Raw genomic sequence first — 19,346 nt, 5'->3', positions numbered from 1 at the left:
TCCCATTTAAGAATATTCGTGTGTGTGATATATGTTCCCATTGCACCACCTTCTCACACCAAAATGGGACCTCAAAAAAAAATTGGAGATATATGTTGGATATGATTGTCTTTCTATAGTAAGGTATCTTGAGATATAAACTGGAGATGTATTTAAAGCCCGATTCACAAATTGTCATTTTGATGAATCAAAATTTCCAACATTAGGAGGGATAGAATAAGCTTCCTGAAAAGGAACTTAATTGAAATGTGTCATCCTTAATGCATTTAGATTCTCGATCAGGGCAATGTGAACTAGAAGTTCAAAAGATTATACATTTGCAAAGAATAGAAAATGAATTGTGTGATGTTGCATTTTCTGATACAAAAAGGATAATTAACTAAATCCTATATACCAGCTGAAAATGCTCTAATTCTAATTGATGTCTCAGTCGGACAAATAGCCATCGAAATAAATTCATGTCAGAAGCGTGGTAGGTCTGTCGGTTCCAAAGACAAAAATTCTCGAGAAAGAAAAGAGGTAAATACTATTCCTATTGAAAAAGACATAGTAAAGACACCTGCAGTTCCAAAATTCTGATATACTTTTGACACCAGAAGACGTTCAGGTACCTGAAAATTGTTAAAATGACGAGATCTTGATAAATTATGTCTTTACAGGAGAAAAATGGGACCGAAATAAGACAATTGTTAATGAAATATTTGCATATAATGTGGCATTAAATATCATGCATAAAAGTAAGGATCTTGAGCCAAGAACAGTCAAAAAATGTTGAAAAGGAATGATTGGCCGAAATGGGAAGAAGCTATGAAGGCTGAGTTAGACTCACTTGCAAAGCGTGAAGTCTTTGAACCTATAGTCCATACACCAGAAGATGTAAAACCTGTTGGATACAGGTGGGTATTTGTGAGAAAACGAAAAAATTAAGTTGTATGCTACAAGGCTCCACTTGTGGCACAAGGTTTTTCACAAAGACCCGGTATAGATTATGAAGAAACATATTCTCCTGTAGTGGATGCAATAACATTGCGTTATTTATTTGTTCAATTTATCCGCATACCATAAATTACATATGCATTTAATGGATGTGGTAACAACCTATTTATACGGATCATTAGATTGTGTGATCTATATGAAAGTCCCTGAAGGACTAAAGATGTCTAAACCATCCAATAAATATTTGCAGGAGTTATACTCAGTTAAATTGCAAAAATTTTTATATGGTCTAAAGCAATCTGAACGAATGTGGTATAATCATCTTACTGAGTATCTGGCCAAAAACGGATTTAAGAATGATGATATCTGCCCACGTGTTTTCATAAAGAAATCTGCATCTGGATTAATTATAATTGCTATGTACGTTGATGATTTAAATATTATTGGAACTCCTGAAAAGATTCTAACAATTATAAAAGCTCTAAAAGAAGAGTTTGAGATGAAAGATTTTGGAAAACTAAATTTTGTCTCGGCCTGCAAATCAAGTATACAAAAAATGAGATCTTTATTCATCAAACAACATACACAAAAAAGATCTTGAAGAGATTTTATATGGATAAGTCACATCCATTAAGTACCCCAATGATTCTAAGGTCTTTGGATGTGGAAAAGGATCAATTCCATCCTAAAGAAAAAAATTAAGATATCCTTGGTCTTGAAGTACCATACCTTAATGCCATTGGAGCGCTAATGTATCTTGCTAATAGTACACGATCCTATCCAACTAGAAGACATTGGAATGGAATCAAACAAATCTTTCGATATCTTCATAGAACAGTTGATATGGGATTGTTTTATCCATATGAATCCAAGTCACAACTAATTGGGTATGCAATTGCAGGATACTTGTCTGATTTACATAAAAGGAGATCTCAAACAAGATACTTGTTTACATATGGTGATACAACTATATTTCCAACAGATCCGCTCAAGCGATAATCTGGCAGATTTATTTACAAAGTCACTTCCAAAATCCTTTGAAAGATTGGTACATCAGATTAGGATGCATCGATTTCGAGATATTAAATAATGGTGACAAGAGGGGAAGACTGTACTCTTTTTTCCTTGATTAGTTTTTTTTTTCATTGGATTTTTCTTGACAAAGTTTTTAATGAGGTATTTCCTATCACAAAGGATTTTGTACTTTTTTTTCCTTCACTAAAATTTTTTTCATTAGTTTTTTTTTAATAAGATTTTAACAAAGTATAATTTTAAATGGACATTTAAAAAAAAGTGTTGTGATAAAGATCACTACGTAGATGTCCATTCTCAAGAGAGAATGAATTTAATAAAGTTAAAAATGTTACCTCTTGTATGCATATAAATAAAAGGCTAAGTTTTAAAAAACAAACCACAATAACAAAATATTTTTTTCTCTTTATATATTATAATAATATAAATTCTCTCTTTTTCCTATCACTCCATAAATTTTAAGTTTATAATATATATAGTATTAATAAATATATTAATTATCTTTATTATATTAAAATAATAATTATGATGAATATTACTACTAGAATTATCTAACAATACTTTTTTTTATTACCTGTTATTTATTTATTTATTTCACAACAAACACATCAAATCTCATAACACAACACCAAAATTAAATAAGCGGCAAAAATCAGAATGCTCTTTGGATTGGTAAACGAATTTCTGGATATGCACCACACACTACACACATTACTTATTTCCAATTAAAAAAAAAAAAGAATTGTGAGAAATTACAGAAAATAGTATCCGATAAGAAGAGAAAAATTGTGCAAAGAAAGAAGGAAGGATATGGTCTTCTCGTTATTCCGGAGATACTTGAGCATGGGCCGCCATAGCCACACCTCAAACAAGGTTCAGGCTCTCTACGACCACTGCAACGCCATTTTCTCCCCTTCCTCGACGCCACCACCTTCTTCGCAAGCTTTGCACAAGCTCTCTTCAATTCTCGGTTTATTTTTTTTCTTTCTTTGCCCCCTAATTTGTTTATTTGATTGTGTTTAGGTTATGGTTTGTAGAGTGAATAATGTAAGTTTAATCTGTCTATGCTCCAATCATTCTTTGAATATTGCATGCAACTGAGGAATGAGGATCAATTAAATGTTATCACATGGATAAAAGTAATTTCTTTTTGAAAAAGTGAGTGTGAACTGTGAAGTTCAGTTTTGTGATAGTGTTTTAGAATGTTGTTATTCATTGAAATCAAACTGTTTTTACTTCTATAAAATAAAATTATAAATTATATCTGCTTATTATCAACTTGTAGAGGTATGTTCAGTTGGTCAAATTAGGTTTTATGGGTTGCTTATTTATTTATGTGAATGCTGTGAGTTGCTTGTTGTTTTGTGGCTAGGTTGAAGTGTTGGTTGTTTTTTTGGTTTTGTGATGATTTTCTTTTTCTATCTGCATTGCAATGCATTAAGTTCTTTAGAGTTGGTTATTAATGTAGGCATTGAAACTATCAAGGCTGCATATTTGAACTGTAAAACTAAAAAGGATATCATGAAGATGTGATGTTGTGGATAATGTATGGGATCTTTTAGACAAAACACAATCACCTTGAATTTGTTTTTTAGGTGTAGTGCAAGCAAGAGGAATAGTTTTATACAAGAGTGGGAGGAATAACTCTGGCACGTCAATCTTGCTTGCATGGTCAACATTAAAACAAAAGGGCACGAGCGACTGTGCATGCGTGAGTTCGTGCGTGTGTGTGGAGAATTAGTCTTGCTGCATCAATATGAGCAATTTATTCAACAAACATACTATATGATATTTGTTAAAATGTTGGCAAGTTTGACTTGTTTAGGAATATGAAGTAATGAACAATAACACTACTGATATATCTGTCCACAGTAATATGGCAGTTATTCTGTGCCTGCTGTTCATAAATAGTCTATTCTTATTTCTAGCATTTTCCAATCTAACTAGAAACCATTTTATTTTATCATATATATTTGAACTCTGAAATGCAGATGTTACATTGTCTTTGGCAATGAGTTACTGATCTTTTGTTATTGTTCTTGACTTGGTAGATACTGTCCAACCATCAGATGTTGGGCTTTCGGAGGAAACTACAGATGATGATCGAGGGCATGGGTTTTTTGGAATTAATCAACTGAATAGGGCAGCTCGATGGGCTCAACCAATAACTTATATTGACATTCACGAGTCCGATAGTTTTACGGTGAGCTTACCTTTCTAGCATGTCCATTAATAAGTTGGCTGCTTAAAACTAGTACAGTGACAATATTGTCAAATTCTTGGCAATGGCTGTTACAATCACAGTATATGTCCTGCTAAATTGCATTGTGCTAAAAAAATACAGGAAAAAAGATTACTGAATCCTTAGACCCTGTATGTTCGAAAATTTGCTAGTCATTGTATTATAATGGGAATCAGGTCAAAGTCAGATTCGGCTTATATGTTGAATGTTTGAATATATAGAGACTAAGATGGAATAAGAACATCTTGGCTTTTTTAAACCTCGAATTTTTATTTTTTAGTCAGGCATACTTTAATCATATATATAGCTAGCTCTCATTGTCTCTTTCTTCAACCATACCAATGTTGGACTGATGCAAACTTCAGGCTTTGCCTATGTATGCATATTTGTATATACAATTTCTTCAATATTTCTGAGTTTCTTATTATCAAAGATATTCTCAGTTTTGTTATATATTGTGTTATATTTCGGATATACAAATGAGTTGATTGTATATAGTGAATTTTTAGTGAAAATTTCAGTTTGTGTGAAATGAGATTTGGACTTAAAGTAAGCAGTGTTATTTGGTGCAGATGTGTATATTCTGTTTTCCCACTTCTTCGGTTATACCACTGCATGACCATCCTGGCATGACTGTATTTAGCAAAATTCTCTACGGCTCTTTGCATGTGAAAGCTTATGATTGGGTTGAACCTCCCTGCACTGTAGAAAGCAAGGGACCAGGACATCCTCAAGGTCTGGCTTTTAGAATCCGTTTGTTTCTTGGGACTGGGACTGAGTATTGTGTTTGGTGATCAGAAACTGGAACTAAAATTTCAGTCCTGAGACACAAAATTTCAGTCCTTTCAGTACCTCTAGAAAGTAGGGACATAGGAGACTGAAATTTTTAGAGACGGAAATGGAAACTTTTACAACATTTCTTTTCAAATTCCAAATCTACCATTCAATCTCCATATTTATCTTAAACCAAATATGATATTGAGACATAACTCAGTCCAGTACATTTTACACCAAACACAATACAGAAACTAATTCAATCTCTGTCTCTCAATCTCAGTCTCTTCCAAATGTAGCCTTATATTGCATTTTCTTATGATTTGACATTTTTCTTGTTTTTATCGGGCAAGTAAATTCTCAAAATAATCCTCAAAAAAGATACGAGACATGAAATTTACTTCTGTTTGGTACTTTATAGTATAAAATAACTGTCAAATTAAGGATTAAATTGATGCCTATATATGTAGTATTAGATTGCAAAGAGGGACCGAATCCATGTTTTGTACCTTTAGAGAAATAACTAAAGTATTATATTTTTTAAAGGTTTAGTATTTACAGTTTTTCATACAAGGTGATGTCGCTTTTGTTAATTTGTCGCTGGAACACATTTTTGTCTTGTCCCACACTCTTGTATGAGAGCATGTAAATATAAAAAGCACTGAGTAACGATACATCTTCCTGATATGTACTCCTAATAATCCTTCTAATATTAAATTAAAAAAGTATTACGTGAAAAAGTAAAGGTATTCAATGCTTTGTAAATATAAAAAAAGCATTCAAGATTTTCTAAATCTATTAGTTAGGGGGAAGTATTAGTAAGAGTATTAGGGGATTAATCATTTTCCTATAGAATTTTCTATGGCTAATTGCCACTACTGTTGAGGGCTTACATTAACATAATTGTATATCTCATCTAGGAGATCTTTTTATCAACATTATTAAACAATATGATATCATATTTAGTGGCTTATAAAACTTGCTATTCTGCATCCATGTTTTAAAATGATTTTGTTGTAATTTTTCTTTGTTTTAGTTAGACTGGCCAAGTTAGCTGTTGATAAGGTCATGACTACACCGTGCGAGACATCGGTTTTATATCCAAAGCATGGTGGAAATCTGCACTGTTTCACAGCAGTAACACCTTGTGCTGTGCTAGACATTCTTTCACCTCCTTATAGAGAAGATGAAGGAAGGAAGTGTACTTACTATCATGATTATCCATATTCAACATTTTGTAAGTAACTCTTCGACCTATCACTTATATTCCATGCACCATAGGATATAGCTTTGGTACTCGGTAGTAGGAATGATCTTAGAAGTTCTATTAAACTTAGTTTGCTCCCTTTCTTGAGTTTTGAAGCATTCGATGGAGGATTTATAAGTTCAGTTAGATTTTGTTTTTCCCCCTTAGAAAGTTATTAATCTTTTCAAAACTTGCAAATCACTTGAGGGAATGGAGAAGCATTATCTGATCAGCATCTCAGTTATATATATATTTTTTAATGCTTGTTGCACTACAGCAACACAAAATGGCCCTAAGATATGCGACGGCGAAGAGGAGGAATATGCTTGGCTTGTAGAGATAGGAACGCCTGCGGATCTTTATATGCGCTCAAGAGAGTACACTGGTCCGGCTATCCAGCTTTAGGTCTTTTGCTTGGATTTAAAAGTGATTATATGCTTCCTATTGTGAATGACGGGTGATGATGTTAATGCCTGAAATCTATTCATCTCCCATTCTGCACCTGCTGGCGAGCGAAGAGGATCTAAATTTGTTTACAACACGACATGTGAAGGTTGATTTATGCCTCCTTTTGCTCGAAGCATATTTGGAGCATAAGATTTTGATACATAAAATCTGTGATAGTCCTCATGCTTTGACAAGCAAAACTATTTTTGTAATATTCCTTGTATAGTGGATGCGGTAGATTGTAGTATCAATGAAATGGCAATACTTTCTTATCATTTGCAATATCTACTATTAGTATTTGCTAAAGAGGTGCAGGTATGTGACCATGGGAAAAATGATCTCGATACCCTACTAAGTTAATCCCTATTTTGGACATTTTGACCTTATATTTGTATTTTCATGATGAACAATTTTTACCCATTCATAAATAATTATATTAAGGATCAATATATACTAAAATGAGTAAAATCGTTTCAAAATGCTATAAAAGAACTAACTTGTGTGACATCTGAAATTTACATAATGACTCTCCCCCGACACAAAATAAAAAAACAATTTAGTGTTTTAACTTGGTGAACAATTGTCAATACTCCAAAAAGTGTGAACAATATGGCTTTCCTAATAAGGGAACAATGGTGGCTTTGAATTTAAGTTACTCAATTCATTAAAGTGGTTTAAGTTCATCCAAAACAACACATTCGAATTAACTCATCAGGTAGACTTGTTTGAAAGTTACACCTATAGTCCCTGCATGAAGTTACATTAAGCTACTTCACATCATAATAGCAGCTTCACCAAAATCAAGTTTCTTATTTCTGGAGTAATTATTTCAGTTCAAAACTAACACATTTGAAGGCTAAACCCATCAATTGCAGCTCTCAAAACTCTGGATTTACCTTGGCCATGTTTGTTTTCTTAACTTAATCGATGATGATAATGACTCTTGCAGAAATATTTCAAGACTACATATTTGAGATCAGCCCTTATTCACTCTAAGGGGATCTGAAGGCTTCACCAGCATATCGCACGCTTCCAAGTTCCTCTTCAATGCGAAGAAGCTGAAAAGATATTGAACAATGTTTTGAAGGGAAAAGTTCTCTAGATCATTCCATCAAACAATAACTAATGATCACACAGTATACTATATAACAATTCAAAGAAGCAAACAAAAATTTTTTTTTTCAAGGATAACGATGGTTTTCTATTTTCTATCAAAATTCAAGTTTTAAAACTAAGAACTAAAACAGCATTATTGCACATTTGTTATTTATTCTGAGTCAGCATAATGATGTTCAATTTCTTTAGTTAAACCAATCTCTGCCATGCCAGCTCAAGATAAAAATAGTCAGCCTCAGAGTCAAAGAAGAATATATAGTGAAATTTGAATGAAACAAGTTATGATAGTTTAGTCCTAAGGATTTCTGAGTTATTTTAAAATACTAATGCTATAGCCTATAGTCTATGCTAAAATCTTGAAGCTAAGAGGAGGAAGTTAGCACAAAATGCCAATTACCTGATTATACTTTGCCAATCGCTCACTTCGGCACGGTGCACCAGTCTTAATCTATATGACAAAAGCTCGGATCATCAACACAAGCCATAACATGGTATAATTTACAATAGAAAAATATTAAATACACCAAACAAATATATTAAGGAAATAGAACCTGTCCACTGGCCAAGCCGACAGAGAGATCAGCAATGAAGTTATCTTCAGTCTCACCACTCCGATGACTAACCATGACACCCCAGCCTGCTGCCTTTGAGTCAAGTGCAGCCTGAATAGATTCTGTCACTGTGCCAATCTGGTTAACCTGCAGTGGTTGGATAACAGATAAAACAACTGAAGCATTAATTGGCATGTCTCCCCTACAAATTCTGACAATATGCAATATCTCAAATTACTATTTGATTAGATATCTAGAAAGAAAAACTTGTCTTAAAGCAAAATGTCAAAAAGAATTGATAGAAAAATTAATCTGAAGCAAAAAGTACTATATGAATGATAACATCAAATAATAAAAAATTGTTTAAGAACAGTCACCTTTAGAAGCAAACCATTGCAAGCCTTCTTCTGGATGGCTTCAGCTATTCTCTTCGGGTTTGTAACAAGTAAATCATCTCCTACAAGTTGAATATCAACTGAAGACTGTAGTGAAGCCCATGAACCCCAGTCATCTTGATCAAATGGATCCTCAATTGACACAATGGGAAATTCCTTCACAAAGTCTTCATAAAGATTGCAAAGACTCTGGGCAGAGAGAACATGAGCTCCATCATTTGGTTGTTTCTTGAAGTTCAAATCATATTTTCCATCCTTAGTGTAAAACTCTGAAGCTGCAACATCCATACCTATTTTAATCTGCACCATTGTTTTTTAAATTTTGATCAACAAGAAGGATATTCAAATCACGCAAAGGCATAAAATTAGTCATATCAGTGCCTACCTTGCCAGCGTAACCAGCCTTCTCAATAGCATCAATGAGTAAAACTAGCCCCTCCCTGTTATCCTGAACATTGGGAGCAAATCCTCCTTCGTCTCCGACATTACATGCATCTTGTCCGTATTTTGCCTTGATAATACCCTTCAATACATGATAAACTGTTCGTGGAAATAGTTAAGTTGACTGGTTGTCAGTATGAATACATCAAGATTGAAAAATTCATGCAATATATGCCGAATATATGAACTTATGGAGCCAAGATAATTTGAGCGTAGAATAATCATCAAATCAAATTATATGTCACAGAATCCTATAGGTCTAACTAACCTCACAAATCATATCAATTCACATACACCACAATAATTGAACGGAAAGGAAGGCATTATTAAGTTCAATACCAAAATGAGAAAATAAATACACGCATATGCTAAGTTGCAGCCAGAAGTAAAAGAATTTCACAAGCATACTTCTTCAATGTGGTTACATTTATAAAGCACTAGATTTCTAACCTTCACTACCCATGCGGAGTGCCTCAGAAAACGAAGTAGCTCCAACCGGTAGTATCATAAATTCTTGCATGGCCAGATTATTTCCAGCATGACTACCCCCATTTATAACATTAAAAGCTGGAACTGGCATTACAAGTTCTTTTGTTCCAGAAATTTCCTGGATATGTTTGTATAGAGGCACTCCTCTTGCTCCTGCACCAGCTCTACACACGCTCAGCGAAACTCCCAATATTGCATTAGCCCCTAGCTTTGACTTGTTAGGAGTTCCATCTATTTCCAGCATGATAGCATCCACATCTGCTTGATTCCTTGTGAAACACAAAAACAAATATTCAGCAGCACAACACACAATTCAAAAACAATGAGCATATTTAGAAGTTTCAAAAATAAATTCAGCCACATCAGCTATCTCCTATATATAATTGGGACCGGGAAAGGGTTTGGTCTACACATTTTTTTCCCTTAACGTATCCATAATTATGTATAAGAATTCAATTTTGAAGCCATTGAAGAGCAGTTTTATATTTACACCCAATTACGTAGCGCCATAAATGATCATAAATGAAAATAACTACCGTTTACATTAACCGCATGAGTAGTTGTCCAAAAGAACGGATGCAATTCGACAACCTTAAAATGAAACTCTATTTATAAATAATACTTTATGCTATTTCTAAGATTCAAATCCAACATCTCTTAATTAAAGTCTAAGGTATTTACATTCTTAATTAATCATACACATTTAACGATAAAAACATGAATTAGAAGGCACGATAAAACACGTAGTTTTCATAAAAAAGAATTGAAACAAAAAAGGTTCAACCTTCCTACTATACAAATACAACATAATAACCATTTACTCAGAAATTTTAAACCTGTGCACAGCTACTCAAAAGTGCAACAAACAATGTCCAACACACAACAGAATCTCAGAACCGTTGTTTTGGTTTACCTAACATCAACGCCAAGAAGCTTAGGAGCCAAGACCTCATTGATGTTCCTAACAGCATTAAGCACTCCTTTTCCTCCATAAACGCTCTTATCACCATCCCTCAGCTCCAGCGCCTCGTAGATCCCCGTGGAGGCGCCACTCGGCACCGCCGATCGGTACAGCTGGTCGGTCACCAGATCCACCTCCACCGTCGGGTTTCCCCTGCTATCCACGATCTGCCTCGCCTTCAGCGACTTCACAGAACACTCCCGCGTCGCCGTCACCGCCGCTGCAGAGGGAGACGCCACAGAGGCCGAGGCACGCACCGCGATTGATCGTCGCGAGTTGCGAAAGGGCACAGACTTCGGCGGCGCTACCGGCCTGGAGGCAATAAAGGAAGGTGTTTGGGAAACGGTTTTGGTGGTTTGGGGCGTGAAACTCAAAGCCATTGTTTAGGAACCAAAAAAAGAAAAAGAAAGTTTTCTCTTATAGATTGTTATTATTATTATTTTTAATTCTTTTTTAAATATTGATTTTGTGTGTGAGGAGTGATGAAGAGTGAAGAGAAAAAGGGATGCGTGAAGTTTTATAGGGTGTCGTTTTAAGAGTTGGGGTTTGTGGAAGAGTCCGCCAAGAGCGATGAAAGAAAGAAAGTGAAGTGAAGTAATAATAAACAACGAGTTTGAGTTTTGGAGGTTGTTGGGAAGGACATGACTGACTATAAGACCGAAGAGGGAGACGGGTTGGGTAGGTGAGTTGGTGGCACTAGCTACTAAGCTCCATGCATGTTTTGTTTTGTTTGTTCTAGGTTTTTTTTTTTTTTAATTTGATTTTAAAACGTGGGATATGGAAAGAATTAAATTAAAAGAAAAAAATAATACATTTATTTTTATTTTTCCAGATACCTCTTTTTTTTTTAATTTGAGGAAATTAATATTAGTATCTAAGAGTTTAATTTTGATATACTGACATTGTAAATTATTTTACACCGTTATTCAATCATGTTTATTTTTTTGGAAGAAGGGACAAAATTACACCTAAAAGTTCACACGCTGGACACAAATACACTTCAATCATTTAATGAGTCACGTGTGCACAGTAATTATACACTCCGGCAGACACATTCACCCTTCCTGCCATCAGTGTGTGGCGTCTTTAGTTTGAGTGGACACATGGCTCTCTTTAGAGCAACTCCAATGGTTATGTTTTGGAGTCCCTATTACTGTGGCGTGTCAGAAAAGAAGGGAATCAACCGTTGGAGTAAGATGAGAAGGAGGTCCTTCTCTTGGATCGAGAACAGAGAGTCCCTCTAAATAGGGACTCTTGTTGTCCAATAAACAATTGTCACTTGGCAATTAAAATAAAAAATAAATAATTATATAAAATATTAATTAATTAAATAATTATATTATATAATTATTTATATTATTATATTAATTTAGCCGTTGTAAAACTAGCCATTGTAAAAATAGCCGTTAGAAACTAGTCGTTACTATGTTACCGTTATTATTAATAAATTAATATTTTGTTACTCTATATATACCACTTAGATACACTTGTATTCTCACACTCTCTACTACTCTTCTTCATCTTCTTCCAAGTTTACAAAATCAAAGTTCTGCTACTATTATTTTTTGTTCGAAAAAATGGATCCAAACCAACTCAACTCTTTCTTCAATTACCTACAAAACTTTCTAAAAAATGGATCCAAACCAACTCAACTCTTTCTTCAATTACTTACAAAACTTTCCTCAAATTCCAAATACCCAACAATCTCAAACCTCAAACTCTCAAGTTCCAAATCAAAACTTCATACTACCAAATACATTTCAAAATCCAAATCCACAAAATCTCTCTAATTTCAATTTTCAAACTCCTTATAATAATCAATTTCCTATATTCCAACCACAAAATCAAAATTCACAAACACCCCATTTACCATTTTCATCCATATTTAACCCTTCTATCGGAAATGTTACTCCAACTTCCTTGTCGTTTCCAACTCAATTTAGTGCATCAAGACATAACTCATCTGGTGTTGGTGGCTCTTCTAACCCATCCTCTCAGACTCCTATACAATCTAGTCCAAATTCGCAATATTCATATTTTGCCAACCCTCATGGATTAGATGCTATCGACCTCAATGATGATATTGAAGATCGGAGGCAAGATAGTATTCAACACTGACATTGGAAAGAGGATGAGATGTTGATCAGTGCATGGTTAAATGTTTCAACTAACCCTATAGTTGGTACCGATCAAAAGGGGGAAACATTTTGGAGTCGAATTCATAGCTATTGTGTAGAATTTTGCTCCGACATGACAAGGGGGGTAGTTGCATGTAAGAAACGATGGTATAAGATCAACAAGGCTGTTACACAATTTGCTAGTTGCTATGATCAAGCTAGTCGAAACATAAGGAGTGGTTCGAACGCTGATGATATAAAGGAGTTGGCTTATAAACTTTATTCCACAAATTATGGTCAAAAATTCACTTTTGAGAGGCATTGGAACATGCTTCGGTTAGAGCAAAAATGGAGAAGCCAACTACCTACACAGAGTGGCGGCTCAAAGAGAACCAAGGTTAGTGCAACTGGAGCATACTCATCCTCATCAAACCCAGAAACACCGTTGGCTGACGAACCCGGTGTGGACTCTCCCGTTCGCCCACAAGAATCAAAGAAGAGCAAGCGAAAAGGTAAGGAAAAAGCACAGATGTCTGAAGATTTTAGCGAAAGAAAATCATCGGTTGTCAAAAAATTATCTCTCATGGAAGATATTAAGAATGTTAGAGAAAAAGAACTAATGGATAGGGAAAAAGAAAGAGAAGAGGAGAAGGAACATAGAGCAAAGATTATGGCAATCAAAGAGAAGGAGTTACAAATTCAAGCGGCAATGAAAGAATAAGAATTACAAGCTCAAGCAACAATGAAAGAAAAAGAATTACAAACTCAGAGGTATATTAAAGAAATGGAGATAAAAGCAAAAGAAAGGGAAATGGAAAGGATGGCCAAGGAAAGGGAAAGGGATATGGATATGCAAATATAAGGAAAGGGAAAGGGAGATGGATATGCAAATACTTAATACTGACACGTCTACAATGAGTGAAAAACGACGAGCTCTTCATGAGATTGCATGTGAGAAAATAATCGCCAAGTGGTTTACTTAATGGTTTCTTGTATTCGTAGAGTTATGTAGTATGTTCTTATTTTTATTGCGTATTACTGGTTTATGATATAGTTTGTTTTATTTATTTCTGATGTAAGTTTTTAAATTAGTCAATATTATTGTGCCCTTATTGTTCATGAAAGTGACCGTTGCAAAACTAGCCGTTAACTAGCCATTGCAAAACTAGCCGTTGCAAAACTAGCCGTTAACTAGCCGTTAGGGTACTTATTGTAGACACACTTATAAATATCAACTATCAATGACTCTGCAACTCCACTTCAACTCTTGTTTCTCACCTCGAAAGAGAACTAAAAATTACATTTCTAAATATGGCTAGAAATTTTGATGATATGTTTAATGAGGCTTTGTATGACAAAAGAAGACAGCAAGATAACACAGTCATAGATAATTGGATCGATGAGTGTTTACTCCAAGATTCAGAAGAAGAAGATATCGATAGAAACTCTATTCCAATTACTCATGTTAGCATATGGCGTAGGAGCTGATGCTATTGATGATTATGTGCGCATAGGTGAGAGCACTACAATTGAATGCTTGGAAAAATTTGTTGAAGGTGTCATTTCGGTGTTCGAGGATGAATACTTGCGAAAACCCAAACCAAATAACGTACAACGCCTGCTACAAATGGCGGAGGGTCGTGGCTTCCCTGGCATGTTGGGTAGTAGTGACTGCATGCATTGGCAATGGAAAAATTGTCCAAAGGCGTGGAAAGGTATGTACATGAGTGGTTATCGTGGGGTTGCAACTATAGTACTTGAGGTTGTAGCATCTTCAGACCTTTGGATATGGCATGCGTTCTTTGGAGTTTCTGGTTCAAATAACGATATCAACGTGTTAGATCGTTCTCCAGTATTCGATGATATTCTAAATGACCATGCTCCGGAGGTAAATTTCACTATTAATGGTAATAATTATACTATGGGATACCATTTAGCAGATGGTATTTATCTTGAATGGGCCACATTTGTCAAATCAATCTCAAAGCCACAAGGGGAGAAATGCAAGTTATTTGCACAATACCAAGAAGGGCAAAGAAAAGATGTGGAGCGAGCATTCGGAGTGTTGCAAGCACGCTTTGCAATTATACGTGGTCTAGCTCATTTTTGGGAAAAGAAGAAGCTTGCCAACATAATGAAAGCTTGTATTATATTGCATAATATGATTGTTGAGGATGAAAGAGACACTTATGCAGGAAATTTTGCTCAGGGCTTGGTCTTGTCGTCAACTATAAAGCTTAATTATGTTTTTCTTTGTATTAAGTAATTTTACAAATATTGTAACCCCGAATTATATATTATGTATTATTATTATATATGAATTTATTTAATATTAATATCTTTTAATAGTTAATTATTTATAAATTTATAAATTTAAATTACATTATTCAAAAAAATTAATTAAATTAATTTCAAGTATTTTAATTAATTAATTAAGTGGGACCACAATAGGGACTAAAGTTAGTTTCTCCTAATGGAGAAGAGAGAGATGTTGTGAGTTCCTATTTACTGTTTATGACGCAAAAGCTGATGTGGAGTTACTTTTTATGACAGGTGGGCCATAAACAGGAACTGGGATGAGTTTTCTACTGGAGATGGTCTTACTCCTTGTTGGCACTTTTAGTTGAATGAGTTGTCCATTCAGTGTCAACTCAGAAAAAATCTTTTATTTTAATGATTAATTAAACAAAATTAAAGTTAAAACCCTTCATTCTCTTTTATCTTCAAAAAGAAGATGCTCTATGTTGAAATCCTAACACAGAAACCAATAACTAAGAACATGGGCTCACTCCAGGAAAAATCGAGCTCTTTATCCTTAAATTGTGGCAGCGCTGTTGGTGGCGGATCTTCGTTATTGAGGAACACGAAGAAGAAGAAGTTTGACTACAATAATGGCAAGTGTTTGCACGGAATTGAAACTGTGGTACTTAAGTCTGGAGCATAGTGGAATCCAGACAGATTATTTCTGCGATGTCCTTTGTGGGAGGTAGGTTTCGAAATTGTGTTGCTTCTTGTTACTGGCGTTAGGTTTTCATCCAGTTGTTTCCTTCTTCACCTCTCCTCCGATTGTTGTCTCAAATTTTCAGAGTGCTAAACATCGATGTGAGTATTTTGTTTGGCTGGACGAAGTTGAAGAAAAAATAAGAAATGTGGAGACAAAGGTTGAATCTGAAGAAAGGTCATTGAAACAATCATACCAGAAGATGAATGAGCTTACAGAGTGTGCCACAAAATTGGAAGAAGATGTGCAACAATTACAGAAGACAGTTAATCTGATTAGGGGTGAAATAAAGTGTATTAAGAATATGGTTATGGGCATTTATTTGGGGTTGGATTTTTGTGCATTATGAATTTTTAGGATATATGCTCAGAAGTGAGGATCATGTGTAATCATTTTCAAAGTTTCATTGAATAAATGGAAGAAAACAAAGCACTGTGTTCTTGTGAATTACATATTGTAATTGGTGTAACATCAACCACTGACAACACAAAGAATGTAACCTGTGTAAATTAGGGACAAAACAAGCAATTGTCAAATTTATGAGTACTGACTGTGACTCATAACCAAGCTAACTCATTGTTATTGTAAAGACAGATAATAATATCCAACAACTTCTTTTCAATTAGAAGTCTCTGCTTCATTGTAATAACAAAATAGTCAGAATAGTGACTATAATCACTGAGTTTTCAAACAAGACAGAAATACATAATTAAGAGGCAAAGTCACAATGTATATAACATATCACATACTATCTGTTGAGTTAAGAAATTAACTAAATTAATTAGTGATGACAAACATTATTTTTGGGTAAAATAAATAATTAGTGTTGATTAGTGCATGTTACTAATTACATATTGATGCATACCAGAAACCAAAAGAAAAGCAAGCAGCCCAAACTGAATGGAATCAAGATACAAGGCTGGCGGGCTATAAAGCAATGAAAGCCCAAATGAAAAACAAAGAAAGATGACAGATGGGCCAAATAGGTTGCTTAATGGATATCCGATCCAAGCCCAACTTAATTTTAAATCCCTCCAATTTGATCTCACTACCAAAGCAACGTTCCTCTCTCCTCTGTCTTAGTCAAATCACGAAACTCAGAAAAGTGAGAAAGAGAAAGAGAAAGTTTCTTCCCTAAGGTGATCATCAAAGAAGCAAGAAAGAGAAAGTCCAAGCTTGAAACGCAGAAGTCTAATCAGCAAATTCAAACCATATCAAGCTTAGGTTAAAGGTAACCCATTTCCTTATACATGCAACACACTTTCTTCTCTTTATCTTCAACTCTCTGCCACTCCTTTTTGAGCTATATGGAAAATAGGATTTATGTTTCTCTCTACTGTAAATACACGGTCTCAAACATGTCTTGGGGACCAAGTTGGTTTTCAAGGGTTCAGATTCGGTTTACCGTTGGAAGACTTTTGTGGTTGTTGTTTTATGACTTTTGGTCAAGATAGAGAAGTCAGAAGTAAAATTTCTACTCTGAGATTTAATGAGAAAAAGTGAGACAGTGGATTGGTGAAGCTCAAAGCTCAAGAAGTTTACCTAGGTAGAGCTACCAAGGAACATGCAAGGAGATAAAAAGAAGCTTACTGTTCATTTAGAAGCCAAGGAGAGAAAACCAGAGTTTGGTGAGTTGTGTTCTGGGAAGAAGTTCCTCTACTTAGATAATGCTTTCTTTCAAAGAGGCATTCGGCCAATACTGAAGAACAAAATCTAAGGCTTGCAAAGCTAGTTTATCACATAGCAAAGAGGCTGTTAATGAAGTCAATCTCCTTCATGTTTTACAAATTGTGATGTACTTTTCTATGTTTATCTTTCTGTAATTTTCTGTGTGAAAAGGCATATTAAGAGAGCTCAAGTAAAAGTCATGAGTGGAAAAAGGTTGAGTGATACACTTGAGAGAAAAGTCTAGAGTTATTTTCTGATTTCTTTAGGTATGTCTATGTCTTGTATCTTGTACTTATAAGGCATCCCTTTCTTAGTTGGTTTAGCACTAAGAGTGAAGAGTTAGGTATTAGCATAGCCAATGTCAAGTTAGGTTAGAACTTGAGTGTGAAAGGATTGGGTCAATCCTGTGAAATTGGTGTATGTAATACTTTTAACTCTAGTGTGAAATTCCGTTTTCTGATATTCATTATGGTAATCTGGGTTAGAGTCATCATCATCACTCTCTGAAGACTCACTGGTTGTACAAGGGACAAATATTTTTGGAGCTTCACTTATGCCTCCTTGCACAAAGGTCTGTCTACTAGGAGCTGGCCTCTTGTAAGAATTTCTTCTGTTATTTTGTTTTTCTCTTGATTCCTGGGTAGGGACCTCATTTTGTGCAAGGTTGGGTTGTGGTTGAGTTCCAACCTCAGAATGTATCGGTGGTTCAGTTTGCATGGTTTCGGTTTGGGCCACATGTGGTGCGTGTTGGGCTTGGGCCACAGGTGCTGGATTAACTTGTTTGGGTTGGACTTGGACTATGGGTGAGATTGTTTTTGGTTGGGATTAGGTTCCAGTGGCTGTATTAGATTGTGTGGTTTTTTGTTGTCTTTCCCTTGGGTTGGTTCTTCTGGTTGAAGTTGAGGATGTCTAGGATGACTTCTGGCCTACTGTTGTTGTTAGTTTTCTCGGCCTCAGAATCCTGGCTAGTTTTAGAGTTCTTTGTGCCCTCTTCTTCGTCCTCTCACTTGGTGAAATTACAGTATCTGCATTCACATTGGATGGTTCTGTTTCAGAGGTAGACACCTCTTCTGCATCTATGTCAACCACCTCAACCTCAGTTGGAATGTCTACAGTATGCTCCCAATACACATGTACCACCCTATCATAATTTCTAATTGCATCCTTATACATGTTCACCACATCTCTATCAAGCCTAAGTAGCTTAAGAGCAACACCACCCCCAACATCAGGCTTTCCCCAGTAAACATTCTTCCAATGAATATATCCCAAATCCTTGAATAACCCCTCCATGAAAAAAAGGCTCAGCGTGATGTGACTTGACATCTACGAAGAAAACAAAACCCTCATAATCAATACTAAACCCAAAAAAACTATCATATTTTTGGACAATCACTAACTAGTAACTAAACAAAGATCTAATAGCATGTTTGATCATAATCGGTATAGTCAGAAGTTCAAAAGATATTACCTTTAGATCGTCGCTGACTCTAGTGTGTGATCATCGCTGTGGTGGTGTGGGTTGCCTTCTTCGAGTAAACTAGCAAAGTATTCCTCCAACGATCAAGTGAGTGACGACTTCAGAGTAATGCCATTGCCTGTCTGCTAGGGCTCTCTAACTCTCTCAACGTGCAAACTATCTTACATTGAAGGTTCATAATTCAATTAACGGAAGGTTTCATCCTTAATTTTGTTTAATTAATCATTAAAATAAAAGATTTTTTTCTGAGTTGGCACTAAATAGACAGCTCACTCAACTAAAGGTGCCAGCAAGGAGTAAAGAGAGCCACATGTCCGCTCAAACTAACGATGTCACACGCTGATAACTGGAAGGGTGAATGTGTCTGCCAGAGTGTATAATTACTGTGCACGCGTGACTCATTAAATGATTGAAGTGTATTTGTGTCCAGCGTGTGAACTTTCAGGTGTA

The 19,346-nt window shown here is 35.1% G+C and overlaps 4 protein-coding genes across 6 annotated transcripts; 3 read left to right on the top strand and 1 right to left on the bottom strand.

Moving 5' to 3' along the window:
- The first annotated feature begins 2,645 nt into the window (after positions 1-2,645).
- On the top strand, positions 2,646-6,952 carry LOC107470933 (plant cysteine oxidase 3). Of its 3 annotated transcripts, XM_016090351.3 has the most exons (6): positions 2,803-2,938; positions 3,564-3,679; positions 4,020-4,171; positions 4,768-4,945; positions 6,021-6,221; positions 6,508-6,952. In XM_016090351.3, exons 2-6 carry the CDS (start codon positions 3,637-3,639, stop codon positions 6,633-6,635), a joined length of 702 nt encoding a protein of 233 aa, XP_015945837.1. In that variant the 5' UTR covers positions 2,803-2,938; positions 3,564-3,636; the 3' UTR covers positions 6,636-6,952. The 3 variants fall into 3 exon arrangements, with proteins under 3 accessions (XP_015945835.1, XP_015945836.1, XP_015945837.1); XM_016090349.3 differs by lacking the exon at positions 3,564-3,679 and having other exon boundaries at positions 2,646-2,938; XM_016090350.3 differs by lacking the exon at positions 3,564-3,679 and having other exon boundaries at positions 2,658-2,938; positions 4,783-4,945.
- A 361-nt stretch (positions 6,953-7,313) lies between these two features.
- On the bottom strand, positions 7,314-11,268 carry LOC107470932 (enolase 1, chloroplastic). Its single transcript, XM_016090346.3, has 7 exons — positions 10,583-11,268; positions 9,631-9,938; positions 9,125-9,279; positions 8,722-9,039; positions 8,345-8,491; positions 8,191-8,241; positions 7,314-7,735 (listed from the first exon to the last, which is right to left on the bottom strand). The coding sequence occupies exons 1-7, from the start codon at positions 11,008-11,010 to the stop codon at positions 7,670-7,672; spliced, it is 1,473 nt and encodes a 490-aa protein (XP_015945832.1). The 5' UTR covers positions 11,011-11,268; the 3' UTR covers positions 7,314-7,669.
- Positions 11,269-12,880: 1,612 nt separating this feature from the next.
- LOC107470894 (glutathione S-transferase T2-like) lies at positions 12,881-13,468 on the top strand. The gene has a single exon (XM_016090305.1). The coding sequence runs from the start codon at positions 12,881-12,883 to the stop codon at positions 13,466-13,468; it is 588 nt and encodes a 195-aa protein (XP_015945791.1).
- Positions 13,469-14,146: 678 nt separating this feature from the next.
- Positions 14,147-15,013, top strand: LOC107470893 (uncharacterized). Its single transcript, XM_016090304.1, has one exon. It carries the CDS (start codon positions 14,147-14,149, stop codon positions 15,011-15,013), a length of 867 nt encoding a protein of 288 aa, XP_015945790.1.
- The last annotated feature ends 4,333 nt before the right edge of the window (positions 15,014-19,346 follow it).

Source organism: Arachis duranensis, chromosome 10, assembly GCF_000817695.3.
Source record: "Arachis duranensis cultivar V14167 chromosome 10, aradu.V14167.gnm2.J7QH, whole genome shotgun sequence".
Taxonomy (NCBI): domain Eukaryota; kingdom Viridiplantae; phylum Streptophyta; class Magnoliopsida; order Fabales; family Fabaceae; genus Arachis; species Arachis duranensis.
This window is presented reverse-complemented; position numbering and strand designations above follow the sequence as displayed.